General features: G+C 38.1%; 1 protein-coding gene across 5 annotated transcripts in view; it reads right to left on the bottom strand.

Annotated features, from left to right (window-relative positions):
- Window positions 1-5,755: 5,755 nt before the first annotated feature.
- LOC139760096 (long-chain-fatty-acid--CoA ligase ACSBG2-like) overlaps window positions 5,756-12,561 on the bottom strand; it is a 103,420-nt gene continuing 96,614 nt past the window's right edge. For all 5 annotated transcript variants that reach the window (XM_071682925.1, XM_071682920.1, XM_071682922.1 and 2 more), the window contains 4 exons: window positions 11,925-12,122; window positions 10,213-11,500; window positions 8,219-8,465; window positions 5,756-6,740 (listed from right to left, as the gene is read on the bottom strand). In XM_071682925.1, coding sequence (XP_071539026.1) covers window positions 6,664-6,740; window positions 8,219-8,465; window positions 10,213-11,500; window positions 11,925-12,122 — 1,810 coding nt within the window. In that variant the 3' untranslated portion in view covers window positions 5,756-6,663. The remainder of the gene's footprint in view (window positions 6,741-8,218; window positions 8,466-10,212; window positions 11,501-11,924; window positions 12,123-12,561) is intronic.

Raw genomic sequence — 12,561 nt, 5'->3', positions numbered from 1 at the left:
TATATTTTCAAATAATAATAAAATAAATTTAATTTCAGCTGCTTGGAGGGAGCTGCATGGAATCAGTTACATCATTTCATCCTTATTTCACTTATTCTCATATTTTTAACCCCACTTTCCTTGATCTTCACTGTCCACCCCCTTTTCAGCAAAGTTTAGTTATATGATAAAAAAGAAAATTACCACCAGTATGCCTCCTTCTATATTCACTACATTAAATCAAAATTGCAAAACATTGTAGATAATATTCCACATTCCTAATCCCCATGCCTGTAAATAGGGTAATTACCAATATTACAAACTAAACAGGGTTGCAACTCAAGCAAACACCTATCTCTACAGAGGCACACACTTCGTTAGACAATCAAAAAAAATCTTTGTCATCTAGATTTACACCGACTTACATTTAAAACGTAGCTACAATTTGATTAAAGAAGTGTATACGTAGCTTAAGGATTTTTTGTACCACTAAACTAAAAAAAAAAAATCAATGGGCGCCCAAACCAGCAAGTTTATTAAGCTTCTATTTCCTGAAAAAAATAGTTTGATATAATTCACACAAACATCTTCACTATGTTAAATGCGTGTTTGGTATAGTTACCAAAGCTATGAAAAACTTTGACATATTTACGTAGTTTGAAGTGCCCGGTTGTTCCACCATATACCACACATAATTCTCTAACTTTTCCGACCTTACATGTCAAGAACTAAAAGCCCATCCTTAAACTGCACACTAATCGAAGAAACTTCAATCATAAAAAAAAAATCTTACCTTTGATTTTAGGGACGAAAACAACTGAGTGCCTGAAGAGATGTCTTCTGTCCTCAACAATCAACAGGCGTCCTTAAGGTCTCCTCTCTCAGCTCTACAGTCACTGATCTACCTGAGGTTAACCATTGGCCCATCCCAAGGAGAAGCCAGATGAGTATGTTGCGTCAACTGCATCAGGATATCAGGCATTCACCATGTGCCCCCACTTGTAACTTGAGCAGAGTTGAAGGTCGAGTTCGGAAGACGGTCATTGTGGTACATCACTAGGGAAATATCCCCATGCGAACTGACGTAATAGTATATTTACACGATTATACACTTTCGTACACATTTCCAAACCCTCCCAGTTCATCTTTATGAGGAAAGTCACTCAGTATATATGAGAAAAGAACTTTTTTAAATACGTTAATCGTGCGGTGTAGAGGAATTGGTCAAAGCACCAGCCAAAAACATGTTGTGGTTGCCGGCTTTTGTTTTTCCGTTGTGCATTGTGGGAGCAACGAGGGTCACTCTTTTAACAACGGCTCATTATGCATGATATCATTAACACCCACTCATAATCATAGCAGCCCTTGTAAACTAAAAATGATCTTGCAGTATCTAAGTTCACGGTGTTCTTGTTAATTGAACAAGCATTAATACAATAAGTAATCAACAAAGTCACGAGTACAAAAAAAATGGACACAAGAGGCTTGATTATTATCTTTTATCTTACGTAGTTGACACCACTCCAGAGCACAGACGAGCTCGCTCTCATAGGGTATTTGTTTCAACCAAATAGTTGTCAGGCTTGGGATCATCTGAAACATTTTGATCAGTTCAACTATTATTAATTCATGCTGGTGAGAGGAAGCTAAGACAGTGAAGTTTAATAACAGAAGCTCCTTGGCTTTTGGCTAGCAACAAAGTGTAATGAACGAAGATTGAAAAAAAAATTACAAAGTCCTGTAACATCATATATATTCCACATTTTTTGGTAGATATGATAATTCCGTCTTCCTTAGGCAAGTAACATATGCACTTCCATGGAGCTAGTGTACCATAAACTTGTTATTTTTTTCATTCTAATATTTATATCGTCTGAATAAAAAACTAAAATGCATATGTGTGTGACTGTATGTCTAAGTATTTTTCAACTATTTACACTGGTCACAACGGAACAAAAGCAGAACCGCCATGGAACTAACTAGGTATCCTAGTCTATTTAAGAAGGCCCCAAATCTTAAGTCAAACTGTGGCCAATAGTTTCATAACCCATAAACCCAAATTGTCCAGTTTTTGGCATCCACAGAGCAATATAGCAACGACTAAGCGTCTGTGGTAAACCATGGAAAGTTTTGTGGGGCCTGGATGTGGAAAGGGAGCTGCGATTTCGGTGCATTATACATGACAGTTAGAGACTGAGTGTGAACGAATATGGCCTTTGTTTTTTCCTAGCGCTATCTCGCGCACATGCGGGTGGAAGGGGTTGTCATTTCATGTGTGACAGGGTGGCGACAGGAATGAATAAGGGCAGACAGTATGAATTATGTACATGTGTATATATGTATGTGTATATATATGTATACGTAGAGATGTATAGGTATGTATATGTGCGTGTGTGGACGTGTATGTATATACATGTGTATGTGGGTGGGTTGGGCCATTCTTTCGTCTGTTTCCTTGCGCTACCTCGCTAACGCGGGAGACAGCGACAAAGCAAAATAAATAAATAAATAAATAAATAAATAAATATATATATATATATATATATATATATATATATATATATATATATATATATATATATATATATATTCTCTCACTGTTCGCCATTTCCCGCTTTAGCGAGGTAGCGTTAAGGACAGAGGACTGAGCCTTTGTGGGAATATCCTCACTTGGCCCCCTTCTCTGTTCCTGCTTTTGGAAAATTAAAAACGAGAAGGGAGGATTTCCAGCTCCTCGCTCCCTTGCTTTAGTCGCCTTCTATGACACGCAGGGAATACATTGGAAGTATTCTTTCTCCACTATTCCCAGGGATAATATACATTTATTTATATTTATCTATTTATTTTGCTTTGTCGCTGTCTCCCGCATTATATATATATATATATATATATATATATATATATATATATATATATATATTTTTTTTTTTTTTTCTTTCATACTATTCGCCATTTCCCGCATTAGCGAGGTTGCGTTAACAAAGGACTGGACCTTGAGGGAATATCCTCAAAGGGCCCCCTTCTCTGTCCCTTCTTTTGGAAAATTAAAAAAAACGAGAGGGGAGGATTTCCAGCCCCCCACTCCCTTCCCTTTTAGTCGCCTTCTACGACACGCAGGGAATATATATATATATATATATATATATATATATATATATATATATATATATATATATATATATATATATATATATATATACACTTGCTTTCCTTCATCCATTTCTGGCGCTACCCCGCCCCACAGTTCAAACATCATTGCTACCTTTGCTTCAGCGAGGTAGCGCCAGGCAAAGACAGAAAAGGCCCACATTTGTTCAGACAGTCTCTAGCTGTCACATGCATTGCACCAAAACCACAGCTCCCTATCCACATCCTGGCCTCACAGACCTTTCCATGGTTTACCTGAAGACATTTCAGGACTCCCTCAAAAGGTTCATGTAAATGGTAAGATGCTAAAGCTCTCTAGCCAAACATAGAATCCGAGTTGCCACTCCTGTGGTGAAACAACATACCCACTCAGTTCATACCAAAATCATAAAGGGTGTTCCAGTGTACTTCAAACAATCCTTTCATCATTGCCATGGTGGGTTCCCCGATTTTTTTAAACCCATATGTTAGGTGCAATTCTAAATAACAGGCCATTAAAATATGGCATAAGATTCATCTCTTGATTCCCATCCATTTTTCTTGACTCATCTTTCAGCTTCTTGGCCACAGTAGCCTCGGAACTGTCATTCATACATCTGCAATGGTCAAGCCATTTCCTTCTCTTTAGGTATTGTAAAATCAATAAATTCTACAGCAGGTCTTTAATAAAATTGTGCTAAATACTCAATGCTGGGAGTAATACAATCCATTTTTCAGGTTTGAGAAGTCAACAAATTGGCATGCAGTAGCAATTAGCCATGAAACATCTTTCTTATCATATTCCTTGATAAATGTCTCATCAGGTGTACCTGTACTTACAGTACTTTATAATAATGTGGGAAGGATATTTGCCCAAAGTGGGAGCAATATGCCTTGATCTTGCTCGTTGACGAGTGATGAACATTTCAAAGGCAAATATGCCACTACTGCTTTTTTCTTCAAAAGATGGTTTGCACTGAGGTGGGCTGAACAGTATCCGACAATAAGAGGACTTTGCAATTTGGCTCTATTCCAACTTATGTACAATGATCTCTGGGGATGGGAGAGAGTATTTCCCATGTATTCCCTGCATGTTGTAGAAGGCGACTAAAAGGCGTGTGTGTGTGTGCATGCTGGAAAACTCTCCTGTTTTAAAGTCTTCAAAAGAAGGAACTGAAGGGGGTCAAGTGAAAAATTTCCCTCCAAGACTCCATCACCTGTTTTAGACATCTCACCGTCACGAGAAATGGCGAATATGTATGAAAAAAGTATTTCAAGTTGAAAATTTTGATAGTACTGTTTTGCGTGCCCAAAAAGTCTCTAAAGTGCATCTGTTTATTTCTTATTTATCATTAACATAAAGGTAGCAGTTGATAGGGAGCCACCAACGAGGGAGGTATATTACCGGTACTACCCACCTGTTATCAGGAGAGTCATTAGTGGCTGCGTAGCAAGCCAGCATTTCAGTAGTCAAGTTGCACTACTCTGACATAGGTAGCTCTCTTTTTGCCTCAACCACAAATGGATTGCTGGCATTCTGTCCACATACAATCTCTCCTTATCACACAACACCTGACAACACTTAACTGATAACTCATTCTTCATAACTCCAGATTTTCTTGTGGTGAGTGTGCTTTGTGCTATCCCTACCTTTTGGCAAAATGATAGGAGCAATAGATAGCAGTAGCAGACAAGAACAATAGACAGGAGTATTTGGTAGAAGCAGTGGGTAAGAACATTAAGCAGGAGCATTAGGTAGTTGTAGTAGGTTGGAACTTTAGTCTATAGTTGCACTGCACTAGAGGTGCCCTCTGCCAATGGCCTGTAATGGCGAGATACTAAAGGCTTAGAAGCAGCACTGGAGTTTCAATAGTTATGGAGAATTGTCATGGGTTTCCCCTCTTGAGGGCGTTCCTAGGGGGAAATGGGCATCAGGGACAGAGTATCCCCAAACAGGATGTGTCAGATGTGGAGAGTTCTAGGTGAAGGAGAACCTGAACTGAAAATGAAACAATTGGCATGGATAAAATATCAAGTGAAAGGTGTAAATTGGATGGAGGGAATTGGAGCAAATGTAGTATACAAGAGGCAACATGCTGTCACTGGACTGGTGCATGCCACCAACCCTGAAGTAGAAATAAAAAGCCTACCCATACCTCACACTTCTTTAACTTCTACTCACAGATCACCCTTCCACCAACATTAACAAAACACATATACAAGTAATCCAACTAGCACTATATAAAACCAATATTCCAACTAAAGTCAAATTCCAAACCACCAGTCACACAGACCAATTGGAAGGCAAAGACCCTATGATAACACAAGTCACACTAATGCAAATTTTCTGGACATCTCCCATCACTACAAAGACAGTTTCAACATATCTCAAACCCTTTCATGTACAAGATGCCACTACCATATAGAAGACACCAAGCACATACCACTTGGTTGCCCAGCACACTCTGCACATACATGCACGTGCAACATCGCAGCACTTTTTGTCTGAGGTCCCAAACAGTGCATGTGCCTAGCTTCCAGAGTGTTGTGGGAATCTCATAAGGATAGAAGGGACTCCTGGGGCTGGAGACAAGCAGCAACTTATATAAATTACTTAAGTATTACACTACCTGGAAAATGAAACAGGCCATGTTGCTATAATTTACTTAACCAATACTGTTCATATATACAGATATAAACTTGCACCATATTTGACAGTAATTACATATGAATCTATCACTAAGTCAGTAGTACATTTGCCTACAACAAAAATTACCATTTCTCAAAATGAGCATTAAATATATCTATTACAGTTTAACAATTGACTTAGTTGTACTGGTACTCACAAGTACATTACTGGCAATGGTCCTTACACTTTAATATAAGTACTTAATTTTCATTTCCCTGATATCATCGACTGGTCATTCTAAATGACAAAACCTCATTATTTTGAGATTAATCAAGCATTCTTACAACTCAGTGTTAAACAGCCATCTCTAAATATTCCAGACTCTCGATAACTAATTTTTCAACAAAACACAAGAGAATATATAGCAATATTTGACCTCAAGTTCAGAAAGTATATAGCAACCCAGGACTTCAAGTTCATCAGTTATTACTGGGTAAATGTTTAAAAATTAAATCTGAATAACGCTTATTTAGAGTGACGAACTAGTACCTGGTCCCAGATTTGTGCAAAAAGTATTTACAACATCCAAGTGGCACAAACAACTGAGACTTGCATTGCACAGTTTTATTCAAATTAAAGATACAACCTATTTTACATAATAAACACAGCCCTGCACAACATATCACACATATTTACATAACCATTCCAATCCAAAATTTTCATTTTGAAAGGCACTATTTGAAATGGCACATGGCAAGATCAGATCAGGAACAATAAATCTAAATGCACCTTTGAGATTTTTGCTAGTAAGCATATTTTCACAGGATAATATACATTATGCACATATAAAATTCCCGATATGAAAAAGTGATGAAAATACACATCCACTTACACCAGATACAAGGGGAAAATATGTAAAGCAACTTTGTTCATCCTTCGTAGAATCTTTCTATTGTTTCACTGTATTTTTGTGTGACAACTGGACGCTTCAACTTCATGGTAGGACCTGTTGATAAAAGCAGTTGTTAAAGGTAGGCAGATAATCCTACGTATGAAACATGCATTAAGCAGATTCTTATAAAATCCAAATGTACAAGATGGGTAATACTGAAGTGTCAGTTATAATCAGTCTATGATACAATGTATGTTATGACAAAACACACACTATTTCACAGGCCTCTGAGAGTCTCTGATGGGCTGACAGGGAGACCCTCTCCCCAACCAGATTACTCAAAACATCTTTTACTCCAACTTTCAATCTCCAATTTAGTCTTCCTCTTCTTGTACTACTCAATTTCCGATGAATATCTTAGTCAACTTCTTATTCTTCCTTTTCATGTCTCTAAACCACTTCAGTACACCCCCTTCAACCCTCAAGTATACTCTTTTTATTATCACACTTCTTTTTTTCTTTATATTTTCACACTTAATTGTCCTTTCCCACATCTGGAAGGAAGCACCAGGAACAGACAAAGAAATGCCACAATTGCTCACATCCATTCTCAAGTTATGTGTCATGCAACGAAACCACAGCTCCCTATCCACAATCAGGCCCCACAGACCCTTCCATGGTTTCCCCCAGCCTTTTTCACATGCCCTGGTTCAATCCATTGACCTCTGTACACATTGTTCCAATCCACTGTCCCATGCACACCTTTCACTCTCTTGCATGTTCAGGCTTCCAATAGCTCAAAATCTTTTTAAACTCTATCCTTCTATCTAAGTTTGGTCTCCTCTTTTCCATGTTCCCTGTACTTCTGACAATTATATCCTCTTTGTTAACTTCTCACACATTTTCTCCAAAAATTCACACCATTTCAGCAAAGCTTCTTCAACTCTCTCAACCACACTTTTCATTACACTTTTATTACTTACAATATCAAACCATCGCACTCCACATACTGTCCACAAAGATTTCATTTCCAACACATCCACCCTCCTCCGCACTCCCTCATCTATAACTCATGCCTCACAACCATATAAAATAGGTGCTACTATTATACCTTCAAACATAACCAATTCCACCCTCTCAGATAATTTCCACTCATTCTTCAATCCTCCCAGAACCTTTGCCCCCTTACCCATCCTACGACTCATTTCTGCTTCCATAGTTTCATTTGCTGCCATGTCCATTCCTAGATATGTAAAACACTTTACTTACTCCAATTTCTCTCCATTCAAACAAAACCCAATCTAATCTGTCCCTCTACCTTACTCACCTTCTTTCATGCATTCTTCCATACTCAGTTACCAATTTCTCACATGAATCTTAGGTACAAGCACTAACAAAGCAAGTTTTGCATACCCTTGACATTAGATACATAAAGGAAGCGATGCTATATGATGTCATGCATCTGGAAAAATTGTATTCCCTAGTTTTCAATGATCACTGCATATATACCAAGAGAACAAAGTATAGGTCCTGCTGGAAGAATAAAGACTCCTTAAAGGTGGGGAGAGGTTCCCAAATGAATGTTAACCTACCAAGTTCTCCACCAGGCATAGAGAAGTCTCTGGGAAGTATGGTCCACTTTTGTATTCTCTGTGCATTTGAGGGGGCCACTTTGTTAGCACGATCAATGCCATCTTGGATAGCCCTCATGATGTTAACATCTGGACCTGCCAACACATCCTGTACAGTTTTGGCTGATGATCCAACACTACGACACCAATCTATGCAAGCTGGAGTCAAGGTATCATAGGGTTCACCTGTGTCGAGATTCATGTTGGTCTGTGGGAGAAGTTATGTACACTTAATGTGAAGTCTTTTGAGTAGAATGTTTTAAGTGTTCTAATATTTAAGTTATCAAAGATTTTGGTAGGGCTAAGTTTGACTAATAAATCAATATTCATTTAACTATGTTTAACATCTCGAATAAGAACTGTAGTACAAAATTTTGCATAATTTTCTAGCCAATTCTTCAGCTTTAAAACACCTTATACAACAACTAACTAGAATCTTGACAGCAAGCTGGCACCAAAATGGTTTTGCTGACCCAAAGTCATCATGTTTGAACAGCATGCCTGTACAGTACTAATTTAATAGTCACAGACTAAAAATTCAATTCAAATACGTAATTTAAGTTTTTATTTTTCCTCTAAGGAAGTTAAAGCAAGTAAAACAGCAGAATATGATGTACATATGAATGAACAGAATTCCTGATAAGAATGCAAAGCATAGGGTACAGATGAAAATGTAAGGAAAAGGGTGAATATGTTGGCATAAAATGTCAATATTTGTGAAGGGGGTTGATCAATTAAGTAATGATAGAGTATATTACAACACACTAATTCATATCCCTAGCAATCTTTATGGCTCCTACATGTTTAGGACCCTATCAGTCACAATGTTATTCACTCCATCATTCTCTTTCCAATTTGGTGTTCTCCCTCTCCTTGTCCTCTCCACTTCTTACAAATGTCCTCTCCAACTATTCTCTTTACATACATGTCCATTTCAGCACATTTTCTTCACTCTCAATCATACTTTTTAACAACCAAAACTATCATTCCCCATTTCTTAATCAGCCCTCTTCACATTTAATTTTCCACACATTCATCCTCATCCTTACATTCTCATCTAGATCCCGTGCCTTGTACAACACCATCAGAACTATTGTAACTTTAAATATGCATATCTTTCCCCTTTCTGATATAAACCTCTCTCCACAATTCTTCAATGCTCCCAAAAACTTCCTCATCATACATCCTCTCACTCTTCAGCTCCCATGGTATCCAAAACACTTCAAGTTTTCTTAATTCAAACTCAACACCCAACAAACCTTTTTCTCCAATGGCAAATCTAATAACCATGCATTTATTCACATTCACTCTTACCTCCCTCTTTTCACGCATTCTCCCAGCCTTATGGAGTAAATTTTCATTTTTTATTTAGAAAGATGAATTGGAAGGAAATTAAGAACCGACCAAGCTCAAGACTAAAAGGATCAACTATTCTCCTATTCCTCCTCCCTGTACATGGAAACTTGAGTATCTGATAAAACACACATGTATGAATTTTTATTCATATCAAACTATTTCTCCTAGCTGTTGTGTATAATGTAATGAAACCAGAACCTACCACCAACAGCCAAGCCCTACAGACTATTTCATGCTTTATTTAGATTTTTATAGGACCCAGTTCAGCCCATTGATGGCAATTTCCATCCATATACCACATTAATCCAATTAATTCTATCTCATGCATGCCTCTCACTCTTCTCTTTAAGCCCCCAATACTTCCAGTCTTTTTTACTCCATCCTAACATCTCCTTTGTCTTTAAGCAGCGAGTACTATGCAACACTCATACCAAATGGCAAAACCCCTCAGCTGCTTCATGTCCTGGTTTCATCACATATTCTTAACCATTCATAACGAACCCTTGCTTTTGAGTTCAAATCACTTACACTCTCCAAAACTGATCTACATACTGTGTATTCCCTACCAAACCAAAAAAAATCTAATATCAATAACTTACTTTTAACGTTAGGAGGATGGACAGAAACTTTCTTTTGTCACCTATGAGCATACAGTTGCTGAGGCATGACAGTTCAGCTTTCAAGTTGTCTTCAAGCAGAACTGGAGCTACGTTTTCACCACCTGCAGTGATAATGAGTTCTTTGATCCGACCAGTGATAAACAAAAATCCGTCACTGTCTAGTTTGCCAACATCACCGGAGTGGAGCCAACCTTCATCATCAATGGATTCATTAGTTTTGTCTTCCATTCCTAAATATCCCATGCAAACATGTCGGCCACCCATGCACACCTCACCATTGCCCTCTTTGTCTGGATTATCTAGTTTTGTATAGCAACCTGGAATAGTGAGACCACAGCTGCCAAATCTGAAGGCTTTCTCCATTGATATAGTATGGGGACCAGATGATTCAGACATACCATAGACTTCTGTGAGGGGGATGTCAAGGCTATGGAAGTACCGAACAATATCTGGGGCTATTGGTGCAGCACCAGAAAGGAAGAGTTCACATCTATCAAACCCTAGAGCTGCTTTTATCTTCCTGAAAACTATTGCATTAGCCACGGAATACCCAAAAGGCTTTGAGAAATCCTGTCGTTGTTTACGTGTGCTTGTTTCTAGTCCTAGAGATTTTGCCCATGTGGCAATTGATCTTTTCACTCCGGTAGTTTTGCGTCCTACTTCTGTCATCTTCTCATGGAACTTTTCCCATACACGTGGGACACCAATGAACCTGGTAGGCCTTACTTCTTTGAGCGTGTTCCCAAGACTGCCTTTTAAGGCATCTGGCATTGCAAAGTAACATGTGGCACCTGCATACATGGTAATGTAGATGTCAGCAAGTTGTGCAGCTACATGAGATAATGGCAAGAAGCTTACCACCGATTCTTTGCCAGCATGAAAATCAGCATTAATACAGTTTGCATGAGCAACCCATGTTATGTTATCATGGCTCAGCATAACACCTTTCGGTAGACCAGTGGTACCAGAAGTGTATATTAATGTGGAACATTGGTTTATGGCAATACGTCGCAGTCTGGCATCTAATTCACTATCTGGTTGCTGTTTACCAAGAGCCATGGCTTCTTCCCAACTTATGACACCATCTACAGTTGGTTTTCCACTGTACTGGATAATGTTTTTCAATGAAGGAAGATTTCCACGGATCTTGAGCACCTTTTCCAACTGCTTTTGATCTTCAACCACCCAAATCTGTGCGTCACAATCTTGAGCACAGTGCTCACAGGACTCAGGAGAATTTGTTGTGTAGATACCAGCAGCAAAGCCACTGAAAAGAGTAGTTTTATTACATATATGTATGGTATGCATCATATATAATGCAAAACTTTATCCACATATCCTCTAAGGCCAGGATCCACAAAGGATCAATGAAGCACTCTAATCTGCTTAGTACAATCTTGGAAGATCTCATTTAATAGGGTACTTGCGGAACTAGTTAACTACCATCCTGTGTGAAACTCGGCCTGTAAACTTGCAGTTAAACTAATAATAGTTATATCAGAGCAAGCAGTCTGAACAGAAATGGATGGCTAAACAACTGAGAAACAATTTCATTTCTACAGCCATGCGATTTAGATTTGCTTTTATTAAGTAACATCTAAAGATAAGCTGTAAATTATTAAATTATCAATTTCACTCTTAAGCTTGACAAACATCAGTTTCCTGTGCCTCTTACAGGGGATGTTACTTACCCAGCAAAGATTGCCGCCAAGTCTGAAATAAACCATTCTGGTGAATTGAAACCAAGGATGCACACTCCATGGAATGGCTGCAGCCCAAGCTTGATAAAAGCTTTAGCCATGATCCAAACCTGATTATAATATTCACTGTAAGTGATGTTCTTCCATTCTCCACCTCGCTTCACACACAAGGCATTCGTGTTGGGGTACCTAGGAAATAAAAGAAATATATTCTACAATGATAGTGCCAACATAAAAGTCTTTGAGAAGTTCTATAATTGATGTTTATATGTTGTTTCACATTCATGATAATTTTCCAAAGCTTGAGCTTTCTAAGGTGCCTTCACTTAAGTTACCCTACCATGGCAACTTGAGAAATAAAGTGAGTATTGGCAACATGTATACAATTCCAACATGAGGGGAAAAAAAAGGAATTTATGATTGTACTCCATCTGAACTTGATTAATCTTAGATCCTGAAATCGATACTGAACCAATCAAAATCCAGGAAATATTTAGAATTTAAGAATTCAGAACTACATCATAGAAAACTGCATGCAAGAATGTGCAATTCTAATTCTTTAAAATTAATTTGATGAATGAGATGAATACAGTAACTTCAATGTGATGCATATCAACTCTATTGGGAA

Source organism: Panulirus ornatus, chromosome 35, assembly GCF_036320965.1.
Source record: "Panulirus ornatus isolate Po-2019 chromosome 35, ASM3632096v1, whole genome shotgun sequence".
Taxonomy (NCBI): Eukaryota; Metazoa; Arthropoda; class Malacostraca; order Decapoda; family Palinuridae; genus Panulirus; species Panulirus ornatus.
This window is presented reverse-complemented; position numbering and strand designations above follow the sequence as displayed.